Source organism: Pseudophryne corroboree, chromosome 1, assembly GCF_028390025.1.
Source record: "Pseudophryne corroboree isolate aPseCor3 chromosome 1, aPseCor3.hap2, whole genome shotgun sequence".
NCBI classification, from domain to species: Eukaryota; Metazoa; Chordata; class Amphibia; order Anura; family Myobatrachidae; genus Pseudophryne; species Pseudophryne corroboree.
The window spans coordinates 418,370,884-418,397,643 of record NC_086444.1 but is presented as its reverse complement, the minus strand read 5'-3'; the positions used below and the strand labels follow the sequence as shown (position 1 = coordinate 418,397,643).

General features: G+C 47.0%; 2 protein-coding genes across 6 annotated transcripts in view; one reads left to right on the top strand and one right to left on the bottom strand.

Moving 5' to 3' along the window:
• NF2 (NF2, moesin-ezrin-radixin like (MERLIN) tumor suppressor) overlaps positions 1 to 5,122 on the bottom strand; it is a 173,006-nt gene extending 167,884 nt beyond the window's left edge. For both annotated transcript variants that reach the window (XM_063913354.1, XM_063913353.1), the window contains exons 1-2: positions 4,858 to 5,122; positions 2,759 to 3,090 (exon numbers count right to left, since the gene is read on the bottom strand). In XM_063913354.1, the coding sequence (XP_063769424.1) occupies positions 2,759 to 2,872 (114 nt within the window). In that variant the 5' untranslated portion in view covers positions 2,873 to 3,090; positions 4,858 to 5,122. The remainder of the gene's footprint in view (positions 1 to 2,758; positions 3,091 to 4,857) is intronic.
• Positions 5,123 to 5,130: 8 nt separating this feature from the next.
• Positions 5,131 to 26,760, top strand: part of NIPSNAP1 (nipsnap homolog 1) — a 74,881-nt gene continuing 53,251 nt past the window's right edge. The window contains exons 1-2 of one of the 4 annotated variants that reach the window (XR_010171222.1): positions 5,131 to 5,221; positions 8,865 to 8,987. Coding sequence is in view for 3 of the 4 variants with exons in the window: in XM_063913355.1 (XP_063769425.1) it covers positions 8,872 to 8,987 (116 nt within the window). In the remaining variant the exon portion in view is untranslated. Of the gene's footprint in view, positions 5,226 to 5,354; positions 5,408 to 8,864; positions 8,988 to 26,760 lie in introns of those variants that run through there. The other 3 variants (XM_063913355.1, XM_063913356.1, XM_063913357.1) reach the window with 3 other exon arrangements.

The following is a 26,760-nucleotide window of genomic DNA, read 5'->3' as shown; positions in this document are numbered from 1 at the left end:
GGCACTCAGTGGTAAACACCAACTCTAAACCACAAAAAGGGAATCTGTCTCAGTATTTAGAAGACAAAAAGATGGAGGAGTAGCTACAGTAGCTCTCATTTCAACATTTAGAAAGCAAGACAAAACAGCCAATGGAACTAAGTAAATACAAATGCCAGCAAATACAAAGACAGCATGGAGTGATGATATTGCCCACTCCGCTGACCACTAAAGCAAAACCCTGACAACAGGACATCAAAAATGAGGCAAAACAAGTGTCAGGTTCATTATGAAGTGGCAGGACACTGCTTCTGTAGTTAGTTGTTTTTGATTCACTGGTTTTGTTTCATAGTATCTTCAAATATCACTAAGACAAAGGCAATTTTGATTAGCAATTATAAGAAAAATGTACTGATAGACCCGTGGGGGAGACTCAATTTAATGTGAATTGCCCTGCACATAGTCCTGCAATGAGATTGCCTCATGTTTGCTTGCACCTAGAGTATACAGGAGAGGAATGAGAGAAAGGCAGTGAGAACAGGAAAGAATACCAAAAGCAGATGACAGAGCAAGAATCTGCATTTCCAACATGCCATGTGCCAGGACAGTAATCAAACTTGATAGAATATTTTTAATAACAATATACAGTAAATGGCAAAATACCAGACCACAACCTCCTGTGCCGATGCCACCTAAACAGTAAATTCCTACAGGATGGGGATTACACAAAGAGAAGAGCAGCTTGACTCCTGAGAGGGCTCTTAGGACATTATTCAGCTTCAGTTTTGCTATTTTAGCAAAACTGCAACTGGCTGCAATCGCATGCTGGCGGCCACCAGCACAGGGCAAGGCCGCCCAGCATGCAAATGCCTGGCAGTGATGCGATCGTAGAGTGCTTGCTGTTTGACAGTTATTAATAAAAGGAATATCCTAAATGACCTGATAACGTGGTTCATTGTCTAGATAACTGGAGAACAACCCTATACACAGTTAATGCTTTTTGGAGCCTAACCCTTATGGGCCCTACACATTTAAAGATCCGCCGCCGAGCTGCCCGACGGACGACCCGGCGGCGGGGGGCAGTGACGGGGGGAGTGAAGTTTCTTCACTCCCCCCGTCACACGGCTCCATTGAAGTGCAGGCAAATATGGACGAGATCGTCCATATTGGCCTGCATGCACAGCCGACGGGGCACCAGCGATGGACGAGCGTGGGGCCGCGCATCGTTCATCGCTGGTGACTCCACACTCAAAGATATGAACGTTATCTTGTTCAATAATGAACGAGATCATTCATATCTTTGAGGATTATCGGCAAGTGTGTAGGGCCTATAAGAAAGGTATCAAATTTGTTGTAGCATTAATGCTTTTGTGCACATTTTAGAACAGTACTGTGAATACAATTTTCAGGTACGGTTTCTGTTTCTTATAACGTAGATCTGACAATCTAGATTTTGGTGACTGGGATACAAGGAAAATGAAAGTCAGGAGGAAAGGACATAGGGATACACAGCAAGCTTCTCATTGTACTTATATAGTCACTGAATAAACCATGTGCTACACCTTTGACTAAACTACACAAGAAAAAAAATAAAGTTTAGATGTTCCATCAGCCAAATTTCATCATAATAATCCAATTTCATGTATTAGGTTGGTAGTTACTTGTCGGCTCGCTGCATATTCAGACCATACAGATGTGTCCTCATACATCATTGCTGTAGTAGCACTAAACATCCCCTCTCTACTAGCACTGGGCATCTTATATGCCGAAAAAGACGCCTGACGCTAGAACAGCTGAACGGGACCTGGCGGTTCACTTACAATGCGTGGCATATTGAGACTAGATGAATGAGGACACACCTGTATGTCTGCTTCCTTGTTCCAAACACTCCTCCGCTGCATCTGGCATATTTACTGTATGAAATTTAACTGCACAACTCTTGAAGATCATTCAATCAGGTTTGGGAGCCCTGGATATCAAGCTTTAGGGGTGTATTCAATTATAGTCGGAACTGCCGTCTTATCGAAAAAACAGTAGCCCCATTCAATGGGGCTGCTGTTTCTCCGACAGGTCGGCAATCTGGACTTGTCGGAAAACACGTGGATCGGCGGATTAGCCGCGGATCCAAGTGTTTTGTCGGATTTTCAGCCAAATCCAACAGCTTTAGTCCTGTTTTCAACAATGTCAATCCGACTTTAAAAAAAGTCGGATTGACATTGTCGAGAACGGACAAAACCTGTCAGCTCTGGCCGCAAATTGAATACTGCATTGTCGGATCCTTTCCGTAGGAAAGGAGCCGAGATGCATTGAATAGACCCCTTAGTGTCCATCTCATTCTCCTGACTCCATTTCTCAGCTCCAGCTGAGCTGCAAAATTCTCAGTATTGTAATCCGATTGTCAGTAGTCCACCTGGCTGTCACTCATCTCTTCCCTTTATTACAAGTTAGCAATAAGCAAAACTACACCCTCTGTTCTCTCCCTCAACATTCTTTTTACCATCTGATAGATCATTATGCTCCAAGGTGCAGACATAAGTTTAGCGGTTAAATTGAGGTCTGGCGTAGGTGAGCATATACTGTATTTCTGCTTGTTTTATATTACACCATATGCAGGTATTGATGCGCAGTCATTGTTGACCTACTAAATAAAATAAAAAATAAAAAAAAGGCTTTAAGATATTTTCAATAGTATTAAATCTACAGCAGTAGGAAGCATATGGCACTGTTATAATCCCAACAGATAAAACCATATAAACCAACAGCAGCCATTCACCCTTACCTCACAGTTAAACTCCATCTCTGCATCCATTGTAATGATTCTGACAGTGAATGTTTTGGGCTGTTTTCGCTTCAAAGAGGTGAAGCTCATTCTTGATGCTATTGCCCCAGCCATGACAAGTTAAGTCTTCAAGCTCTTACTCCAATAGAACAAGCCCAGAAGAGCTTTTTTTTCTGTTATCTGTTATAAAAACAATCCTCCTCATCCATGATTTTTCATACTGATGTATTTATACTAATAATAATATTAAACACTTGGGTCCATCACTGGCAATTCACTTTGTGATACATGGCATTTGCATGTGAGCTTTCCGTTCCAAGGGCCCAGTACAGCTGTGAATAAAGAAAAGAAAGTACATCATTGGTTTGGACGGCAGTTTACATACCAAGTCTCTTTACACAAATATTTGAACAACCAGAAATGGTCTCCCCCATAGTCGTGAGTGGACCAGTGCCACACAGTGGCACCCAACCACCGGAGTCACAGAGGGACCAGCGGCACCCAACCACCGGAGTCACAGAGGGACCAGCGGCAACCAACCACCGGAGTCACAGAGGGACCAGTGCCACCCAACCACCGGAGTCACAGAGGGAACAGTGCCACTCAATCACAGGAGTCACAGAGAGACCAACGCCACCCAATCACCAGAGTCACAGAGAGACCAACGCCACCCAATCACCAGAGTCACAGAGAGACCAACGCCACCCAATCACCAGAGTCACAGAGAGACCAGCGCCACCCAATCACCAGAGTCACAGAGAGACCAGCGCCACCCAATCACCAGAGTCACAGAGAGACCAACGCCACCCAATCACCGGAGTCACAGAGAGACCAACGCCACCCAATCACCAGTCACAGAGACCAGTGCCACCCAATCACCAGTCAGAGACTAGTGACACCCAATCACCAGTCACAGAGAGACCAGTGCCACCCAATCGCCAGAGTCACAGAGAGACCAGTGCCACCCAATCGCCAGAGTCACAGAGAGACCAGTGCCACCCAATCGCCAGAGTCACAGATTGACCAGTGCCACCCAATCGCCAGAGTCACAGAGAGACCAGTGCCACCCAATCGCCAGAGTCACAGAGAGACCAGTGCCACCCAATCGCCAGAGTCACAGAGAGACCAGTGCCACCCAATCGCCAGAGTCACAGAGAGACCAGTGCCACCCAATCGCCAGAGTCACAGAGAGACCAGTGCCACCCAATCGCCAGAGTCACAGAGAGACCAGTGCCACCCAATCACCAGAGTCACAGAGAGACCAGTGCCACCCCACTCCGGGTAACTGAGGGACCAGTGTCACCCAACCATCTCCAGACACTTACCAAACGAGTCACAGATCTAGTGATTGCTGCCAAAAGTCAAAGAAGGACCATAAACAAACACATAGCCACAGAATGGTCTGTGCCATCAGCAAGTTAAGACACCCATAAATCAACAAACACAAAAAAAAAAAACTTTTCAGATATAAAGATTTTCCCCCAGATTTAATTCCTCAATCCACCAATCTGTGCCCATACATTACAGATAATTTTCAATGATTTGCAAATCATTTTCAGCAAATACATATCTGCCAATCTTGAAAGGCTCATCAGTTTACTTGTAGTGGACCACTAATCCACTGATTGTTACCATACACTAGCAATCTACAGCCCCAACTGATCTGTGAAATCGAACATGTTGGACAACTATCATACTGATCCCCTCCAAGTCACACAAGGATATGTGTTGTCCCCTTTACCTCTAGTGACCAGTGCTGCGCCGTAGAGCCATAAAGGGTCTGTAGGAGACATCCACTATAGTTACAGACAACAACAAAAATAGCAGTATTGCACTAACGCTTATCCCAAAAGTCACAGAGGGACCAGTGCCACCCCCTATAGTGACAGACAGACATACAGCCCTTTGGTAAGAAATAAAGACCAGGGTCCCCTGCCCATAGTCACAATGGGGCCACTGTAGTCCGTTTGGAAAGACGAGCATCAGCTCAGCACAGGCTGTAACCGGAGAGTGTGCAGGGAGCTGAGGACAGCCTATCCCCGGAGCACAGGGCGCGCACGGGGTACTACATGACAGCTACGCCGGAGACACAAACTCACTTCCCTGCTGTGCGGCTCCGGTCAGGGAGTCACTGGGACTCTCCGCAGCTCTGTAACGGTGACTACCGGAAGCTGGGAGCCAAGCTGCAGACACCCACAGACTAGCACTTCCCTGCTGCTGCGTGACGCGCTGTGTGTCTCAGGCCGTTCCCCGATCCCAGCCAATTCCCGACCTCTGGGAAACTTCCAATAGCATCACGCCTCTCAGCTGCATCCTCCTCCCCCTGTGACAGGGACGCTGCGATTTGCCAGTGGTGAGATGTGCGAGAGTGGTATTTGCGCTGTGCCTGCTGCTTATGCTTAGGGATGGAATTAGAATGTGACTACTAGCAATGATGCGCTGCTGTGTAGAGAGCTGACCCTGGTGTGTGAGTAGTAGAAGCTATGTAGAATGTTTCCATTCTGTTTCTAACTTGTTGCATTCTTCTTTCTACAGTAGGTCAGATCATGTGGACACATTTCTGAGCCAAGGCCAAAAGTTTGGAGCCAACTATTTTATAAGTAGCGATTATTAGTAACATTTTATTTGCCGCATTCACAGGTAACCAAGGTAATTAATTTTGCTGCTGATATGGTCAGTATATTTTAGATACTTTGTTGCTGATATGATCAGCATACTGTATAATAAAAGGATAGCGCTGCTCCTCACCTCTATGGGGGAATTCAAGTGTTTTGCGCACAGCGGCCAGAGGCGGATTTAGGTGTGAGGGCGCCCCCGGCCCTAGGCACAACAGTCATGATGGCCCCCCTCCCCACCCCACTTAATTTTATTTTTATTGATTGGTTATTAGCCCTAATTTGATATTAGACAATTTAATAGAATAATACAAATTGCCACAAACCATCACATTTATATATATATATATATATATATATATATATATATATATAGATAGCAAACAGAGTATCCGGCACTAGGAATTTATCCACCAATAAAAAAGAGCTGACTGGGATAATCCCCTGGGTGTGCGAATTTGATGTACACAGTAATCGAGTACAAAAAGAGTTAAAAAGGTTGTGGCCCATGGTGACCACCGACCCAGATTTGACCACTTTTCGACATCAACGTGTCATGCCAAGCTATGTCAAAGGTCGAAGTATTAGGGACATGGTGGTAAAGACGGATATGGCCAAGTTTAAGTCAGTATCGGAGCATTTTCTAACTCGTAAAAATGGATGCTTTAAATGCACAGGCTGTGTGACATGTTCACACATGTCTGTAGGCGATAGCATCACACATCCTTGCTCAGGCAAGAAATTCCCCATTAGATGGCCCTTGACCTGTACCACCAAATTTGTGGTTTACGTTAAATAATATGCCCTTGTGGCAGATACTATATTGGTAAAACCGAGTGTCAATTTAAAACTAGGATAGCACAACACAGGCTGGCAATACGTAATGCCTTAATATCAGGTAAGGGGGATCAACCGGTGGCCAAGCATTTCCTCGAGAACAGGCACACTATGGCTACCTTTAAACATAGGATCATAGATCATGTGCCAGATTCTATGCGGGGAGGAAACAGAGGCAGAAAATTGTTGCAATTAGAGTCTATGTGGATACATAGACTCAATACGCTCAGACCAACCGGCTTGAACGACAACTCAGGCCTTATAAACTTTGTGTAAGGGGGTGGAGACAAAATAACCTGTTTATGCACACAGCGCTAGCACCAGAGGCGGAACTACCGCCAGTGCAACCAGTGCGTTGCACTGGGGCCCGCCTCTGTCCAGGGGCCCAAAGCATGTAATGAGTCAAACTGACTCATTACATGCCGCTGTGCGCTGTGGGCAACCGCTGCCCGCAACGCACAGCCGCCCGGAGAGAGGAGAGGAGCAGCGGTACGGGGGAAGGAGGAGGAGGGAGGTGAAGGAGGGAGCCGCAGCAGCGTTTTACTACTGGTGGAGGCGCTGCTGCTGCTGCCCCTCTGCTTCACTATAGGCTGTCTTCCGAGAACAGCCTATAGTGAAGCAGAGGGACAGCAGCAGCAGCGCCTCCACCAATGACACAGCGCTGCTGCGGCTCCCTCCTCCACCTCCCTCCTCCTCCTTCTCTCCAGCCCGGGAATCGTCTGACGCTGCACCGAGGAGCCTGAGCCAGCGGAGAGGGTAAGTATAATTCTTCTTTCTTTCTCTTTCTTTCTTTCTTTCTTTCTTTCTTTCTTTCTTTCTTTCTTTCTTTCTACAAAAAAGGGGACTGTCGGCCACAATGTGTAAAAACGGGGAATCTGCCTGCCGCAATGTGTAAAAACGGGGAAACTGCCTGCCGCAATGTGTAAAAACGGGGAATCTGCCTGCCGCAATGTGTAAAAACGGGGAATCTGCCTGCCGCAATGTGTAAAAACTGGGACTCTGCCTGCCGCAATGTGTAAAAAGGGGGAATCTGCCTGACGCAATGTGTAAAAAGGGGGAATCTGCCTGCCGTAATGTGTAAAAAGGGGGATGCTGTCTGCCGTAATGTGTAACAAGGGCACGCTGTCTGCCGTAATGTGTAACAAGGGCACGCTGTCTGCCGTAATGTGTAACAAGGGCACGCTGTCTGCCGTAATGTGTAACAAGGGGACGCTGTCTGCCATTATGTGTAAAAAGGGCACGCTGTCTGCTGTTATGTGTAAAAAGTGTACGCTGTCTGCCGCTATGTTTAACAAGGGCACGCTGTCTGCCGTTATGTGAAAAAAGTGTACGCTGTCTGCCGCTATGTGTAACAAGGGCACGCTGTCTGCCGTTATGTGTAAAAAGTGTACGCTGTCTGCCGCTATGTTTAACAAGGGCACGCTGTCTGCCGTTATGTGAAAAAAGTGTACGCTGTCTGCCGCTATGTGTAACAAGGGCACGCTGTCTGCCGTTATGTGTAAAAAGGGTACGCTGTCTGCCGCTATGTTTAACAAGGGCACGCTGTCTGCCGTTATTTGTAAAAAGTGTACGCTGTCTGCTGCTATGTGTAACAAGGGCACGCTGTCTGCCGTTATGTGTAAAAAGTGCACGCTGTCTGCCGTTATGTGTAAAAAGGGCACGCTGTCTGCTGCTATGTGTAAAAAGGGCACGCTGTCTGCCGTTATGTGTAAAAAAGGGGGACGCTGTCTGCCGTCATGTGTAAAAAGGGGACGCTGTCTGCTGTAATGTGTAAAAAGAGGAATCTGTCCGCCGTAAGGTGTAAAAGGGTCTCTACCTGGTGTAGTGGTGCTACTGTGCGGCGTAATTTGAAAAATGGAGACTACTGTGCACCGTTTTATGAATTGGAATTATTTTGTGGCCACACCCCTTCCCCACGAAGCCACGCCACTATGTATTTTTGCGCGCGCCTACGGCGCGCACTGCCCCTGTTTTGCATGCAGGGGTGGGGCTCCGATGCCGTTTCTTGCACACAGTGCTAAAATGTCTAGTTACGGCACTGTTGCTAGGTATCCACTTCCCTGAGCAGGTCCCCCTCACCAGATCCTCTCCAGGGTTGAGGGTGTGGACTTGGATGGGATGGGGGGGGGGGGGGGGGGGGCCCCAAGCCATTTTGTCGCACATGGGCCCACCACTCGCTAGTTCCGCCACTGGCTAGCACAGTGGGCCCCATAAGTTATATAAATGCTTCGGCAGATGTGTTTAATCTATCTTCACCAAAGGGCTGTTAGACACTCAGAGAGGACAACCTTGGTGTAGAGTGATCCTGTAATAACACAGCAAGAACATAGGTTCACTTTTTTATTATAAGAGTATCATTGCTTGTTAGAATATTGTTATAGGTTTAGAATTATTTATATTATGTTTAAAAGTTTAGAGATAATATTGAGGTTTAGCCATCGTTCGCCATGATGTTTATACATATCACAGATTTTATATGTACCACAGATTTTATCTTAAAATATGTTTACATTGACACTTTATAATGGATATTGCACATTATGTATTTTATACAGGCAACATTGTCTGTTCAGGTCAGATATCAGAAGCAGTACAGCTAGTAGCATCACTACACGGGGTTTATTTACATGTTCCTCTTTTGTTTTGTTTTGTAGCGTTGCCATGGTCGCGCCTCTGGGCGCCGGAGCGTCACTTCCGCCGGGACGCCGGGGATGCCGAGCTGGAGGCCTGGGCGGCGCGGCTAGCGGCAGACGCAGGAGGACATGTTCTTCCAGGGGGTTAGTTATCTTGTCTATTTAAACACGTTTTTATTGTAATGCACTAATCCTGACGAAGGGGGAGACCCCGCAACGTTGATCCACACTTAATACACTTTTGCTGTGATTTCAAGACTCCGAGTGCCGCCTCATCTGTCTATTGAATATATATATATATATAAAAAGTAGGACAGTGTACAGGGGCACTATGTGCATGTCCTACCCATTTACATTCCATTCAAGGGTATCCGGTCTCTAGGTCGACAGTGTCTAGGTCGACCACTATTGGTCGACATATTTCCAGTCATTGGTGAATTACATAAATCTAGCTTGTTTTTTTGGGGGTCGGGTTTCATATGCACATGGCTATGGGGATTTTCTCTCTGCATATCACGTGATGTGTTAGCTAAGAGTATTACCCCATAAATGTTGTTATAATCCAGCTCTGAGCTGTAAGTGCACTAGTCTCTTTTGCAAGTCAATCCAGCTCCCTGACAAAGACCATGATTGTCTGTTCCACTGAATACCGTGGCCAAGTTGGAGAACATCCCATTAACCACAACTCGCTGTTCCCTGTTATCCAGCCAATTACTTACCCAAGTACAAATAGTGTTTCCTAGGCCAAGCTCTTTTAGTTTGAAAATCAGCCTCATGTGAGGCACTTTATCGAAAGGCTTTAGCAAAATCTAAACAGACCACATCAACTGCATTATCCTGGTCAAGATTGTAGCTCACTTTTTCATAGAAGCTACAGTACGTAAGTTAGTTTGGCATGACCTGTCCCTCACAAAACCATGCTGATTCCAGGTATCCAAGTACTCCTGTATGCTATTCCTTAGTATTCTTTCCAGTATTTTTCCCAATATAGATGTCAAACTAACTGGTCTATAGTTACCAGGATGAGTTTTGATTCCCTTCTTGAATATTGGGATAACCGCTGCTATACGCCAGTCCTTGGGTATCATGTTTTAATTGAATCATAGAAAATCAAATATTAAGGCCTTGCTACTTCTGAGTTAAGCTCCATAAGAACCCTTGGGTGAAGTCCATCCAGATCGGGAGATTTATTAATCTTAATTTTGTTTAGTCGCTCACGGACTACTTCCTCACTCAAACAAGTACTCAGCAACAGTACATTATCATAACTTATGTTATCCACTACCTCCACCATCTTGTCCTCTCTAGTAAATGCTGATGTAAAAAAATTGTTCAATATTTCTGCTTTTTGCTTGTCATCATAATCAATACTCCCTACTCTCTTTTTAAAGGTCCTATATTTTTTTTTAAACCTTTTACCATTTATATACTTAAAAAACCTTTTAGGGTTTGTTTTACTCTCCTTAGCTATTTTCTTTTTTTTCTAGTTTAACTGCTCTGATTTCTTTTTTGCATTTCTTGTTACATTCCTTGTAGTAGTCAAATGACCCCGCCTTCCCATCTGATATAAACGCTTTGAAAGCGTGCCTCTTTTTATCCATTATTTCCTTAACCTCCTAATTAAGCCACATTAGTTTGTATTTAGAACTCCTGTGTTTGCTGCCCATGGGAATTAATTTACGAGTATATTTATCGAGCAAAGTTTTAAAAGCCTCCCACATTTCAGCAGTGTTCTTACCATGAAACAAAGTTTCCCAATCAATGGGCCTGATTCATTCCTGATCGCTGCTGTGTGTTTTCACACAGTGGGCAATCAGGTCCTAACTGCGCATTCGTATGCACTGCAATGCACATGCGCGTCGGACAACAACAAAGGGCATCGCCGGTCAGCGAAGGAATGGTGCGAAAATTTGCACGGGCATTCGAAAGGTGATTGACAGGAGGAGGCCATTTGCTGGTGGTAACTGACCGTTTATTGGGAGTGTCCGGAAAAATGCACGCATGCCTAAGTGTTTTCAGGGAAGGTGTCTGACGTCCGCTCCGGCCACAATCAGCCTGTTGTCATCACACTGTAGGAGTAAGTCCTGCGCTGCAGTGCACAGAGACTGCACACAGTGAATTTTTGCAGCTCAGTGTACACATAGGATCACACACTTGCACAGCAAATTTACACTCCTCCTGGAGGCGGCGACTATCTGAACGCAGGACAGCAGTCAGGTCTGAATCACTCCCAGTGTCCTTTAGTGCTTGTTTTAGCATATCTAAATGATCTTTTCTAAAGTTAAAAGTCTTTGTTGAAACCTTATAATGATGCTTTTGAAAACTAATATCGTATGTGACCATATTATGATAGCTGTTTCCCAAGGCCTTACCTACTTTAGTATTTGAAATTATTTCCACATTATCAGTTAGTAATAGGTCCAGTATAGTCCTCAATTACTTGAGCCAAGTAGTGATTTTTTAGCATATTTAAAAACCTATTTCCCCTAGCTGTAACATGATACGTTGTTCCAATTTATGTCAGGATAGTTAAAATCCTTAATGATTAGAACGACCCCAATCCTGCAGCTTTTTCAATTTGCTGCAAGAGTTGTATCTCCTCAGTCATACTAATGTCATGTGGTTTGTAGCATGTCCCTAAGAACGAGACATAACCCCTTTAGCACTCACACATGTGCATGACACAGAAGCCTGTCAATGGTAGCGATAGGCTACCTGCAAAAGAGCAGAGGACGCCACTAAAGAGGGGGATGTTGCTGGACCTCGCTGATGAGGTAACTAATGATGGAACCCACAGACCCACCACCGGGATCCCAGGTTAGGTGTAGGCTGCTGGAATAGGGGGTTTTGCCACTCCTGGGGAGGGTTAGGCTGCAAGGGAGGGGGATTAGGTTTAGGCACCATCAGGGAGGGTTAGAGTTAGGCTGCGGGGCAGAGAGTTAGGTTTATGCTGTGAGTAGGAGGAGTAAGAGGGTATTCTGACCACCGGCATCTGGAATGCTGGCATGTCATACCCAACACGGAAACATGCACTTATATAAGCATACAGGTTGTTTGTGCAGAAAATATGATTTGAAGGTCTGAATTTTTGTGATTCATAAATGGTCATTTTTCTGTATCAGAAACATTTTATACCCTGCTGTTATGCCAGAAATTAAAAGTATATTGAACTGCCAGTGGGTGGCAGCACACACATATTTCTCTATTTTATATGATAGCTGCAGAGTACTTTTTAAATTGTAATTTATACTACAATTTTAATATAGTTATGCCTATATGATATGATAAGGACTATTCTGGACTATCCTGTGGCCCAGTTTGGAAATAAGCTATATTTGCAGACAACCTCTTGGCTATGATTGCCAAACCGTTGGTATCCTTACCTAATTTAATGGAGAAGTTCAAATTGATTGGTATGCTCTCAAATTTTTAAATAAATGACACCAAATTGCTGGCCCTCAATCTCACTAAGCCCTTCACATGTGGTAGAAGGCCTTGCTCAAGCTTTTTAGTTCACATCCCACCTACCTACCTGTTGTATCTCAATTATTTAACTTTACTCCTCTCCTAACCAAAATATGGAGATAGCGTCAGTCTTGACAACACTGAATGTTCACTTGGTTCAGTGGACTTGGGATCCTTAAGATGACTCCCTTCCAAAGATTCTGTACCTCCTTCAGGCTCTCCCTATTTAAGTTCCAGATCAGTGGTCTCTAGATGTTCAGACTTATATCAGTGAGTTTCTTTTGGGCGGGTGATTACCCCATTTGAAATTAGGGATTCTTTATAAAAGTGAAACTGAGGTCTCCAGCTCCAAAGCATACAGGGTTACAACTGGGCCCACTACCTGCTAGAAAATGTACTGGCCTATGGGCCCTGTCATAAAGCAGTGGGTTTGAATTGAGGAGCAAGCAATGTGCATCCCGCTGAATATTGTTATATGGCTCCCTGATCTTCTGAAATTCCACCATCCCACTATCACTGTTACTCTCTCGTGTTGGTAATCCCTTAAGACTAAGGCCTTTTCTTGTCTTTAGTCTCCCATCTGACATAATTTATCCATACCCCCCTCTTTCCCCCTGAACTAGATGAAAGAGTGTTCAAGCAATGGTGGGGTATGTAAGTGTTCGGGATTGGAAAGCTGGTAGAGGCAAGTATAGGCAAGTCTCTCAAGTAGATTGGAGGGGTATGGGAGCTAAGAAATGGGACAGTAGTTTGAGAGAGTTTGCATTAGAATTTAGTTTTTTAATAATGGGAGAAACCACTGCATACTTGAAAAGTGAAGGAAAGTTACCAGTAGAGAGAGATTACATATTTTAGTTAAGGTTGGGATGAGCACTGGAGACAGAGCTTTACTTATTTGGACGAGTACAGGATAAAGAGGAGAGGTAGTAGAGTAGGAGGATGACAAGAGTGCTAATACTTCATCTACATTTGTGGGATCAAATGAAGAGAAGGTACCATTTAATCTTGGATGTTATCAATCTTGTTCTTGAAGTTGGAAGCAAGATCTTGCTCACTGATAGTGGCTGGTGGGTTGGGTAATGAAGTGTTGAGAAGTGATTTAAATTTATTTAAAAATTGCTTTGGGTTAGAGGCTTAAGCAGAGATGATAGTTTGGAAATATGTTTGGCAGTGTCCAGGGTGTGGCAGATAGTCATATGTGAGGAAGTCACTTGGAGTAAGAGATTTACTCCATTTACATTCAATTTACCGTGAGAATTTTTGTAGGTGTCTTGTTAATTTAGAATGTCACGGTTGACATCAAGGAGTGGAGTGTGAAGGGTACCTGGAGCCACTTCTTTGAGTTCTATTTCTAGAGCCTGATTCAGGTGTGATACAGCCATCTCAGAAGAAATTAATACGGAACATGGTGAGAGCAGTTGTTGCAGAGAGGAGGAAAGGTCTTGAAAATCAATAGCATTAATATTTCTGCGGATTTGAGGTGGATTGAAGGATTTCAGGGACAGTGAGGTTGAAGCAATGAAGGAGAGCATGCAGGTGATAACGTTGTGATCTGAGAGAGGGAAAGGAGTGTTAGTGAATTCAAAAACTTAGCATAGTCTGGTGAATACAAGATCAAGGCAGTGGACTACCTGATGAGTAGTCAGTCCATTGGGAAAGACTGACAGAGGAGGTTAGAGAGCGTGGTTTGGAGGCATGAACAGCAGATTTCGGACTATCAATAGTGATACTGACATCACCCATGATGATAGTGAAGAGGTTAGGAACTGAGGAAGCCAGGCAGAAAAATCTTCCTGAAATTGTTTGGGTTGCCCATGTGGGAAATAGCTGCAACAGGCAGAGAGAAAGTGTAAATCCCGATAGAATGTTCTTGAAATTATGTGAATGTGAGTGATGGAACCTATGGTAGTACTATGTATGTGAAAGATTGGGATCGTAATATTCCAACCCCACCTCCTTTACAGTTATCAGGCCTAGAGGTGTGTTTGAATTGTAGACCACTGTGTGACAGTGCTGCAGGGGAGGCCATGTCTGATTGTGTGAGCCATGTTTCTGTTATAGCCAGTAGGTTAAAGTTGTTAGATATGAAGAGGTCATGGATGGATGTTAATTTGTTAAAGACACAGCGTGCATTTCATAAGGCACATTTTGGTGATTTGGAGGGTGATGGGATACATGTGATGTTTCTGAGGTTAACTGGATTTATATACTGCTGCAAATCAAGTGAATGTGAGTGGTGCAAGTGGTTGGGGCCCATATTTGGTTAAATGTCACCAGCTAATAGAAGCAGGAGAGAGAGCTAAATGTAGCTGTAGGATGTTTGTGAATTATTTTTATGGTGACAGGCTGAGGATGTTATTCTCAATGTATAAAGATAAGTAAAAAGCTAATGAGTGTTATTAAGAGGGGAATGTATAATTGAGGCAGCAATGTGTACAGAGGGGTGAGTTGCAAGGAGCGTGAATGATGTAATTGCTTTGGAGAAATTACCATGGAGTGCTATGAAGAAAAGCAATTTGTGGTACATGGTGTGTTTGAAATAAAACTATTATCCATGTCAAAGTTACAAATCTGCATTCCATCATATATGCCTAATGAGAACTGCATTCCAATAGCAAGAAATCCCTTCTAATACAAAGAACTTTCAAAATTCAAAGTGATGTTATGAGAACCTTATGCTCAAAAGTGTTCATTTATAGTAATTAAATGCTCTTTGTTATAATAACAATAATAAGAATGATAATAGTTATAGGGGTATATTCAATTGAAGTCAGATCCATTCTGACATTCATTTGTCTGAATGGATTCGACCTGGGCTATTCAAAGCAATCTCAATTCGACTTTAATAAAAGTTGAATTGAGATGCAGGAGCTGAGATGGGGGAGAGCTGTGGGCAGAGGGGGAGAGCAGCGTCGGAGGTGGGTAGGAGCGCAGTGCTACAGCAGCGGGCAGCGTGGCCGGAGGATATCACAGCCGCTGCTTACTGCAGTGCCCACCCGGTTCCAGCAAGCAAGGTCCCGCTTGCTGGAGCTGGATGGACGCTGCTGTGAGTGGGGCCTGTGACATCCTCCGGCTACGCTGCCCGCTGCTGTAGCGCTGCTCTCCCCCTCTGCCAGCGACTTTCCCGTCTCCTCCGGCGCTGCTATCCCCCTCTGCCTGCGGCTCTCCCCCGTCTGTGCTCCTGTATCTCACTTCGACTTTTTCAGTTTTGGCCCCATTTTCGACACAAGCACGCGGATTGGCAGCTATTACACCGATCCACGTGCTTTTTGACAAGTCGAATTCCTCGACTTGTCGAATAATTTGGGGTTATATTGAATAGGTCGGAACCCCTTCCGACCTAAAAAAGTCGAAAACTGCCGTCTTTTCGACAGACGGTAGCTTTTGACTTCAATTGAATATACCCCATAATATTTAAATGAATCCGATACAATTAAGCTGTCCATACACTTCCAACTTTTTCATCCAACTGAACAATTATCTGACCAACTAAACAATCTGACATACAATAATCAATTTTTCATCAATCATGTGCAATATGTTATCTCCAATAGTCATTTGTAACATATCTTTTTTCACCATATACTCATCAAATATTAATTTGACTAGCAGCTAAAGGGGTGAATGGCAGGAGCTTGACAAGAAGTTTCATCATTTAAGTAAAAAAAGAAAAAGGTGATCCACAATTTTGTTATAAAGGTGAATCCATTTAGGGCTTAAAAAAGAGAGAGAGAGACTGGATGTCATGGGATCGCTTAACTGAGCTCTATACTTAACATTATGCCTGTGCTTACTATGTGGGTGTAGTATGGTATGCCGGCGGCCGGGATTCCGACCGCCGGCATACCAACAGCGTGGCGAGCGCAAATGAGCCCCTTGCGGGCACGGTGGCGTGCTACGCTATTTTATTCTCCCTCCAGGGGGGTCGTGGACCCCCACGAGGGAGAAAAAGTGTCGGTATGCCGGCGCCGGTATACTGTGCGCTGGGATCCCGTCAGTCGGCATACTGAAGACCACCCCTCTATGTAGCCCTCTAATTGTTATCAGAGGTCAAGACCATGAGAAAGCGCAATGCTAAGTATTGGCACAATCAGAGACGTCAACGGCTCTAGAACTTTCAAGGGGGTATGGGCTAACATAACTGGCATGGATTTGCGGGGATCCTAATTAGATCACTCCAGGGGCATGACCAGCATGCTTGTACTGTTTGCTACTCCTCTGTGACAGGAACTGAGTGCTGCAGGAGAGTGTCACACTGCAGCACCCGGCTTCTGTCACTGTGGAGGAAACGGCACAAGGGCCCTCATTCCGAGTTGATCGCTCGCTAGTTGCTTTTAGCAGCAGTGCAAACGCTAAGCCGCCGCCCTCTGGGAGTGTATATAAGCTTAGCAGAAGTGCGAACGAAAGGTTAGCAGAACAGTGCAGAAATTTTTCCATGCAGTTTCTGAGTAGCTGCAGACCTACTCCTACCTTGCGATCACTTCAGACTATTTAGTTCCTGCTTTGACATCGCAAACACGCCCTGCGTTCGGCCAGCCACTCCCCCTTTTCCCCAGGCACGCCTGCGTTTTTAGCTGACACGCCTGCGTTTTTTAGCACACTCCCGGAAAACGGTCAGTTACCACCCAGAAACACCCACTTCCTGTCAATCATTCACCGATCAGCAGAGCGACTGAAAAGCGTCGCTAGACCTTGTGTGAAACTGCATAGTTTTTTGTGAAAGTACGTCGCGCGTGCGCACTGCGCCCCATACGCATGCGCAGAAATGCCGATTTTTAGCCTGATCGCTGCGCTGCGAACAACGGCAGCTAGCGATCAACTCGGAATGACCCCCAATGTTAAGTATTGCAAAGTATTTCCACACAGTGCAGCTGGAATATTTTCATTATTTTTGGGGACTCTAAAGATATAGTTTCATTTTTTTTTTATTATTAATAATAATAATATTTTTTTCCCTTTGAACTACTTCAGGACCCATGGAAATTTAGGAGTATAATAAAATGTGGCTGAAGGCTATGTCTGTGTTTATTATCATCATCATTATTATTATTATTATTTTTATAAAACCTGTGTTTTGTCTTTAATTACATTCTTCCATTGTAAACTAGAGGTCCCAGTGGGCAGCACTTGTGGTTCTCAAAGTGCCGACATGCCCTGGCAGCACTGGGCCATGCTAGGACTTGTCATTTGCCAAGTGCAAAGTGTGTTTATCTATTTTTTTACACTAAGGACCTAATTCAGATGTGATTGTTTTTGCTGTTGCTGTGGGGACGCTAACTGCTGTCATATATTTTCCGTCCAACGGCATACAACTGCTGATATATCGGCACCATCATTGCAAATCAGGTCATGTTGCATGTTCTGAGTGCCGCTGAAGATAAGAAAGGCTGAGCTGGTCTCCCTGGACGCAGAGAGCTTTCCAGTAGCAAGTAAGATCGCAACTGCTAATTTATGCATGCCCAGAAAACACCGTCTTAATGGCTATGAAATGCCTGTGTTGGGCCAACCACCCCCAAATGCTATCTTCGTGTCACTCACTTTGCGACTAATCCCATGTTGTGCCCGCAATCACAATTCACTTGATGCGCATGTGTAGGATGTAGTCAGCATATCGGCGTTCAGGATCCCGGTAGTCAAGATGCTGGCACCGAAATCCCGACACCTGACGGACTGCCGGCGCCGGAATCCTGACCGCCAGGATCCCGAATGTCAGTATGCCAGGGAGGGTTAGGGTTAGGCTGCGGGGGAAGAGTTAGATTTAGGCTGCTGGAAGGGAGGGTTAGTTTAGGCTGTGGGAGGGGAGTGTTGGGATTCCTTTCGTGCTGCGCCCCGTCTGGATTAAGACCAGTCGCGATGTCGGGTAGGTATTCTGACCCCGGCCTCTTAACTACCGGTCTCCCATACCCAGCCTGCATCCACACTTTGGCTCATGCTCAGTACGAAACATTGACCAAATTGCATACATTAGCCGATTTGCTAACAGGCTTTGGCTGCTAGAAGAGCTCTGGTTCCATTGTGAGTAGGTCTGGCTGTATCAGGGATGGATATGGGAAGCCAGTACTGCCTAAGGACAGTTGCAATCATATACTTGTACATCATTTGCATGCCATCGGTTGGAGGTTGGTTAAATCCAGTGGTGTCAAGAGGGGGTGCGGCCCGCACCCAGTTGTCACCCTTCAATGGGGTGACACCAAAATGAGCCGCAAACACGCACCCCCAATGGCGGAACTTGCGCTGGTGCATTCCACCAGGGCCCAGTGTTATTAAGGGACCCTCAGCCACCAGCTATTATAATGAGTCAATCAGACTCATTAGGCTGATGTACCATTCTGTCAGCTGCCCGTGAGAGGAGTGGACCCTGGGTCAGGAGGACGGAGTCACGGAGGTCAGGAGGAGAGGCAATGGGGACCTCCCGTGTTATCACTCCCCGGCTTCTCCTCTCTGCTTTCTAGTGCCGGCCAGGGACTGGATGTGCGCTGAGGGGGAGGCGGCGGTACGATTGCGGATAAGTGAGGAATAGCCCTGCCTGCCTGCACAAATTAAGCCAGCAGCACACTGAGACGCTCAGTCGCCACTACACAAATATCGTGGCTCACCAGCACTGTGAAAGCCTAGCCACACTAACGTGATGAGGACCCGGCCGCAGAAGTAAGCATCAGTACTACCGTAAATCATCTCTCCTGCATCTGCTCTACCAGTGCAGCCGCTGGAGGGAGTCCCACTCTGCCCCCAGCCATAGCAGCAGGTTGTGTTCCCGTTCACTCACATGCGCAGCAGGTATGCTGCTGCCCCCTGAGACCCCAATAATATTTGTGAAGGCAAACATGGCTACCACAGACATCAGGTCCACCCCTCCCCACCCTGCTCCCCTTCCCACCTACTGTACTTAATAATGGCGACTGGATTCAAACATATTCTGGTGAAAACAATGTCATTGTCACCCACAGTCTCTCCCCAGTCACCCACTACCTTTCCCCAGTGCCCGATGCCTCTCCCTGTCATCCTTTGCCTCTCACAATCTGCCTTCCCATCACCCTATGCCTCTCGCTGTCTTCCACTGTCACCCTATGCCACTCCCTGTTATCCTCTGCTTCCCGTCGTCACCCACTGCCTCTTCCTTTCAGCTCTACTTGTCACTACCTGTCTCTTCATCACACACAGACTCTCTCGCTGTTACCCTCTGCCTCCCACTGACTACCCAGTCACCCACTACCTCTGCCTGTTTGCAACTCCCATCATCCACTGACTCTCTCTGTCACTTCCCTGTTACCCTCTACCTCTCTGTCACCCATTGACTCCTCAGTCACCACCTGGCATCCACTGCCTACCCCTGCCACCTTCGGCCTTTCCCATCACCCATTGTCTCCTCACTCATCTACCGCTCCCTGCCATCCACTGCCTCTCCCTCTCACCCTCTGTCTCTCCCAGCCACCTCTACTTGACACCCACTGACACCCCAGTTACCACTGGCCTCTCCTGTCACCTACTGCTTCTTTCCAGTCACACACTTCCTCTGTCCTTATGGTGGGGGAGGGGGGGCCAGAGCATATATCTGCATCTGGGCCCACCACTCGCAAGTTCCGCCACTGCGCACCCCCATCCCATCAATTGACTTGACAGAGACACGTCAGTGGTGGCGTCCACACCCACTCCTCCCCGGCACCAAGCACTGCAGTCACGCCCGCACCCCCACCGACTTCACACACCCGCCTGCCTGTACAATACCACCAGGTCCGTACTGCCGTATTCTCTCAGGATGCTGGGTGCAGCGTTGTACGGTGACTTCATCATGTACGCTAGCACCACATGCCATTCTGGGAGGGAGGAGTGCTGTGTTGCATTACCAGAGGAGGACCTGTCCTGCAGTCAGGCCCGGCGGAACCCGCTCAGCAAAGTGATGCAAAGCAGAGAGGCGTCGGGCTGGAGAGGCGCTCTCCCTGCTGTTCATCCCTGCTGCTGTGTGTATGCCGCCTGTCACACTGTAGAGGAAGCAGCACCAGCAGCGCGAGAAGTGTGGCTCTTCCTGGCGTCGGCTACCTTACTCCCTCTTCTCGTTGCGGCACTGGCAATGAGAAGTGGCTCTTCTTCACCCGTCTTCTCCAGAGTCAGGTGAGGTCACGGTCTTCCTCCCCTCCCCACCTCTCAATTAAGTGTTCAGCACCACACCCCTCCTCTTCTGTGGACGTTATGTATAAAGGGCAATGTCTTAGACTGTATAACTTTTTATAATAAGCAAGCAACCGGTTTTATTTAAAAACATTAGGGGAGTCATTCAGACCTAATCGCTAGGCTGCGTTTTCGTACAGCGAGTCTAAACTGTGCTTGCGAATGCACCGCAATGTGCAGGTACGCCGCAAGGGTACAAAGCGGATCATTGATCAGCAATGGGATTGTGCGAAGGATCCATTCACACGGGCGTTCGCAAGGAGATTGAAAGGGAGAAGGCGTTTGTGGGTGGCAACTGACCATTTTCTGGGAGTGTTTGGAAAAACGCAGGCGTGTCCAAGCGTTTGCAGGACAATTTTTGATGTTTGACGACAATTCCGGTCCTGAGCAGGTTGAAGCGATCGCAGCGGCTGAGTAAGTCATGGGCTGTGCTGAGGCTACACAAGATCTGTTTGTACAGCTCTGTTACACATGCATTCACACACTTGCCCAGCTAAAATACACTCCCCCTGTAGGCCGCGACTATCTGTTCGCAGCAGTGCAAAAATCGCCTGCTAGCGATCAGGTCTGAATTAGGCCCTAGGCAGTAGCGGATCTTGCCACGGGCAAGCAGGACTTTTGCCCGGGGCGCCGCCTTCCGGAGGGTGCCGGCGCCATCCGGAGGGCGCCGCACCATGGCAAATTCCGCTGCTGCTGTGGTCCCCCCCGCTGCCGCGGCCCGCTGTCCAGGGAGACTAGACGCTACGCGTCGTTTCCCTTCGTGGCGTGCCCGCTGTGAAGGGAAACTAGACGCTACGCTTCTAGTTTCCCTTCCTGGAGAGGACCTTAACTGTAATGATGTGCGGTGCGCGTTGACGTCATCGCGCACAGCAAAGGTCCTCTCCACGAAGGGAACTAGACGCTTAGCGTCTAGTTTACCTTCGTGGAGAGGACCTTTGCTGTGCGGTGCGCGATAACGTCATCGCGCACCGCACATCCTACTACAGTACAGGGGGCGTAACTGACCACGCCCCCTGTATGAAGCCACACACCCTAATGCCGCCCGGGGCGCCAGAAGCCCCGGAACCGGCCCTGGCCCTAGGTTGGAAGTAGAATGACAGTGTGGTTGTCTGGGAAAAAGTTTAGGAGCGCTTGCCTCCCAGTTCAGCTGCTGAATTTTTATGAATTGCAAGCTAGTGCGTCAATTCTTCATATGTCTTGTTGCTATGAACCACATTTTCTACACAAAGCAGTTTCCTCTATTACATATATAGTTAGATTAGATAGATAGATAATGTATATTATGGCCTATTAAGAATTACTGCCTCACAGCACTGAGGTTGTGGGTTCGATTCCCACCATGTCCCTAACTGTGGAGTTTGTAATTTCCACGTGCACTTGCGTTGGTTTCGTCTGGGTACTTCAAAAATATTCTGGTAGGTTAATTGGCTTCTAACAAAGCGTAACCCTAGCGTGTAAGTGTGTGCATGTACATGGGCAGACTAGCTGGACCGAGTATAGTAGGTCTTATCTGCCGTCAAATTCTATGTTACTGTGGGCATTATGTGTAAGGGACGCTACTATTGTGAACATTATGTGTATAATTGGCACTACTGTGGACATTGTGTATAAGGGGCACTACAGTGTAGTGTAAAGTGAATAAAAGGCACTACCACGTGACGTAACTTGCATAAGGGGTACTACTGTGTTGTGTAACCTTTATAAGGGGTACTACTGTGTAGTGTAACCTGTATAAGGGGTACTACTGTGTAACGTAACCTGTATAGGGAGTAATACTGTGTAACATAACATGTATAAGAGTATTACTGTGTAGCGTAACATGTATAAGGGGTAATACTGTGTGATGTAACGTATATAAGGGACACCATGTGCAGTGTAATGTGAATAAGATTGTGCTACCGCGTACTGTAATTTGAATTGGGGGTACTATTGTGTGGTCATGCCCCTTCCTTGGGAAACCAAGGTCATAAAGGTATAATGTTAATTTTGTTATCTGTTTTATGTCACTGCTATTGCCATTGCATTCAGTGATTATACAGGAATTATGGGGATCAGTATGAGATCCCGGTGGTCAGGAGGCCAACGCCGGGAGCTCAACAGCTTGCGGGCTCGTTGTGCTGACTTCGCTTCGGGCCTGGTGGCGACCTTCATTCACTACGGGGATCTATTCCCCCTCGGGTGGTGACGTGGACCACCACCCAAGTGGGGAAGTCAGCCAGTATTGCAGCGGGTGACGGGAATCTGGCATCGGTATATTGAACGCCGGGATCCCGTCCGAAGGTCAATTGTCTGCCTCCCGAATTATAACATTAATAAGGATTCCATGTGGTGTGATACAGGAGGAGGTCCAAGGTGGGTGACACCATGAGTTACCACACCGGGTGACACCAACCCTAGTGACGCCCCTGGTTAAATCAACCATGTTAGAAAACCAAACCAGTTGTGAATTACCTTTTTTTTCTATTTTTAGCATTTTTATGTTATAGGCTAATTATTCTTTGCTGTGATACACTGCATGAATATCATTTCAACTTGTGATTTATACCCCTTTTCACACCGCACAAATAACCCGGTATCGACCCTGTATATTGCTGGGTCGACGCGGGTCGCTGTGTCAGTGTGAAAGGGGTCACTCCTGAATTCCCAGGTCACCTGACCCGGTATTTCAACCTGGGAATAAAGGGTTATTCCCGGGTTATTACCAGGTCAGGCGCAGTGTGAACGAGTTGCTGGGTCGATACGACCCGGGACCCGTTCACAGTATAGGCAGAGGCGGCGTAGAAATGTTCTCTCAACGCCGCCTCCGTTCCCGCCCCCGATGCTGCCTCTGTCCCTGCCCCTGATGCCAACCCGACCCGGCATATTTCCGGGTCGGGAAGCCAGTCTGAAAGGGTCCAATACCAGGTCGCACCCGGGAAGGACCCGTTTCCAATTCCCGGGTGCGGCCCGGCAGTGCGGTGTGGTGTATTAGTTGGCAAGTTGGAATGATAATTGTGCAGTATATATGGCCAGGTAAAATGTCTCTGATAATGGGCGTAGTGATAGTGGGTGCAGGGGGTGCCACTGCTATGAAGCTCAGAGGGCCTCCGGACACAGGCCATATAGTTGTCTACCAAGTTACCAGAATTGTCTGCTTAGCAATTAGGTCTGATCTGTTACTATGCCTAAATGGCGTGACATTCCTTTTACTGTGAATGATGTGTGTAGTGGATGTTATAATGGTAAATGGGCCTGTACGGTGGCATAATCTGAACTGGCACTATAATGTGGTATAATATGAACTGGAGGGCACTATCATGTTACATAATATGAACCAGGGCCGGATCTAGGGGGGGGCGAAGGGGGCGATCGCCCCCCCTAACACAGTCATAGCCATGCCCACTTTTGAGCAGAAGAGAGCTCTCTGGGGAGAGCCTGAGGCAGAACGATGTGCTGCAGCTTATACCACAGCAGCACAGAGGAGCAAGGAGAGCAAGGGTTACAGAGCATTTGCCCCTCACTTGCTGTTGTGTGGGTACTAGGGCTAATAAATACAATTACACCATAGCACAGTCACATGTACATAGAACAATCACAAAGCTCTATCTCAGTCTCACTCAAAAAGTTCAGTCAGAATTGAGAGGAGGAGGAGTTAGTATGGCAGATGGGAGGAGTTGGGACTGTAGAGGGAGGAGTCAAGATTAAACAGTAAACCGCCCCCCCTAAAGAAAAGTCTAGATCCGTCCCTGATATGAACTGGGGCACTATAATGTGTCTTAATATGAACTGCAGGCACTACAGCAGCGGTTCCCAACCTGTGGTACGTGTACACCTGGGGGAATGCTGCGGACTGCTCGGGGGTACTTAAAAACAAAGCCAGTAATGGCGGAAGTCTCCAGTGTCTCTCTGGCCCATGCGCTGTCACGCTTTTAGGACGCTGAGCAGTACTGAAACACCGCCTCCATTTCCCGGCCTGCTAGGAGCTGTGATGTAATCACGCTCCCACGGCTGTAGCAGAGAGGACCCTGGGGGCTGGCTGGGCATGTTGTATAGGTCGCAACGTCTCTGTCACCGCCACGTCTTGTTTTCTTCTTGCTGGCAGGGGTGCAGGCATGGACCAGGGCGGCAGGAGTCAGGACTCGGAGGTAATTGAAAGAATTTGAATCACTCAGCATTGTGAATTCTGTGAAATTTAATTATTTATATATATATATATATATATATATATATATATATATATATATATATATATATAAATAACAAAAACAAACTTTTCTGGCACGGATGGGTAGGGGGGATTTGAGACGAGGGGGTACTCATAAATGAAAAGCCTAATCAAGGGGTACTGGAGAGAAAAAAGGTTGGGAACTGCTGCGCTACAGTCTGGCATAATATGAACGGGATACTAATGTGGCACAATGTGAAAAGGGGATACTGTAATGTGGCATAATATGAACTGGTGGCACTGATGTGACATTAAATAAATTGGAAGCGCTGAAATGTTTCACTGTGTGAACAGTGGGCACTACTATGTGGCATAATATTAAATAGAAGCACTATAATGTGGAATAAAATTAACAAATGAAAGAAGGCACTACAGGGACAATGTACAGACGTGTCAGCTCTCATCTTCCATGCTAATCACGGCAAACACAGCCTGTTTGCCACAAATAGTGTGTCTGTGGATGTGCGCGCACACTGTGAACTCACACCGTCATCTATAGGGGCACATGGGTGCAGGCGTTCCCACGAACGGATCACAGCTCGGCGTGAATACTCAAAATAACAGCACATTCGCACCCACGACCCATTCAAGGGTAAGATGAGAATTGGCACATATGTATGGCATAATGTGACTTGGAGGCACTTTGTGGCATAGTGTGTACTGGCACACATGTGGCAAGTAATGAAATAGGGCACTTCTATGGGACATTCAAAGAAATTGGGAACTACTATGGTTCATAACATTAACTAGAGCATTACTATGGGGCAAAAACAAAAAACAAAAACCAACTGCTGCAGAGAAAGGTGTCTCTCCAGAAGCATTGGGGTGTGGGCCCATTCAAAATGTTGCTATGAGGCCCACAAAGTTATGTCTATGCCCCTGACTCTGATTAACTTTCAGAAAGACAATATCAGAGACTTGTGAATCCTCTCTGTGTTGTAAGGGGAATATCCAATTACTGGCGGTACAATACCGCTGGTAATGATATCGCCCGGGGCTATCCTATTAGCTCAGATAAGTCAGCACAAGCTGCGGCTTATTGTGGTTTGTATTACCATCTGCATGTCATGACTAAGGTTTTTGTGAACCCGGTGCTAGCGAAGTCTGCGCGGGCGACTGGAGGACTACACGAATACCACCACTGACCTGGTTTTGGAAGTGTTGTGGACTCGGGGTCTCTTCCGGTGACTGGGAAGAGGAACCGCGGCAGAGATGGCCGAATCCAGGTTCTCCTCATGCAGGATGAGGTCGGCAGACAGGAAGCACGTGTGGGCGCTGAAGGTCTCCTGAAAGACAGAACTGGAAAGGCGCTGATGAATCAGTGAAGAATAACAGGTACAACTGTGCTAAAGGGCACGGGGTGCTTGGGGACACTGAGGTGCTTGGAGACACTGAGGTGCTTGGAGACACTGAGGTGCTTGGAGACACTGAGGTGCTTGGAGACACTGAGGTGCTTGGAGACACTGAGGTACTTGGAGACACTGAGGTACTTGGAGACACTGAGGTACGTAGAGGCACTGAGGTGCGTAGAGGCACTGAGGTGCGTAGAGGCACTGAGGTGCGTAGAGACACTGAGGTGCGTGAAGACACTGGGGTGCGTAGAGACACTGGAGTGCGTAGAGACACTGGGGTGCTGAGGCACGGAGGCACGGAGGTGCTGGAAGCACGGAGGTACTGAGGCACGGAGGTGCTGAGGCACGGAGGCACGGAGGTGCTGAGGCACGGAGATGCTGAGTCACGGAGATGCTGGAAGCACGGAGGCACGGAGGTGCTGGAAGCACGGAGGTACTGAGGCACGGAGGTGCTGAGGCACGGAGATGCTGAGTCACGGAGGTGCTGGAAGCACGGAGGCACGGAGGTGCTGGAAGCACGGAGGTACTGAGGCACGGAGGTCCTGAGGCACGGAGGTACTGAGGTGCTGAGGCACGGAGATGCTGAGTCACGGAGGTGCTGGAAGCACGGAGGTACGGAGGTGCTGAAAGCACGGAGGTACGGAGGTGCTGAGGCACGGAGGTACTGAGGCACTGAGGTGCTGAGGCACGGAGGCACGGAGGTGTTGGAAGCACGGAGGTACTGAGGCAC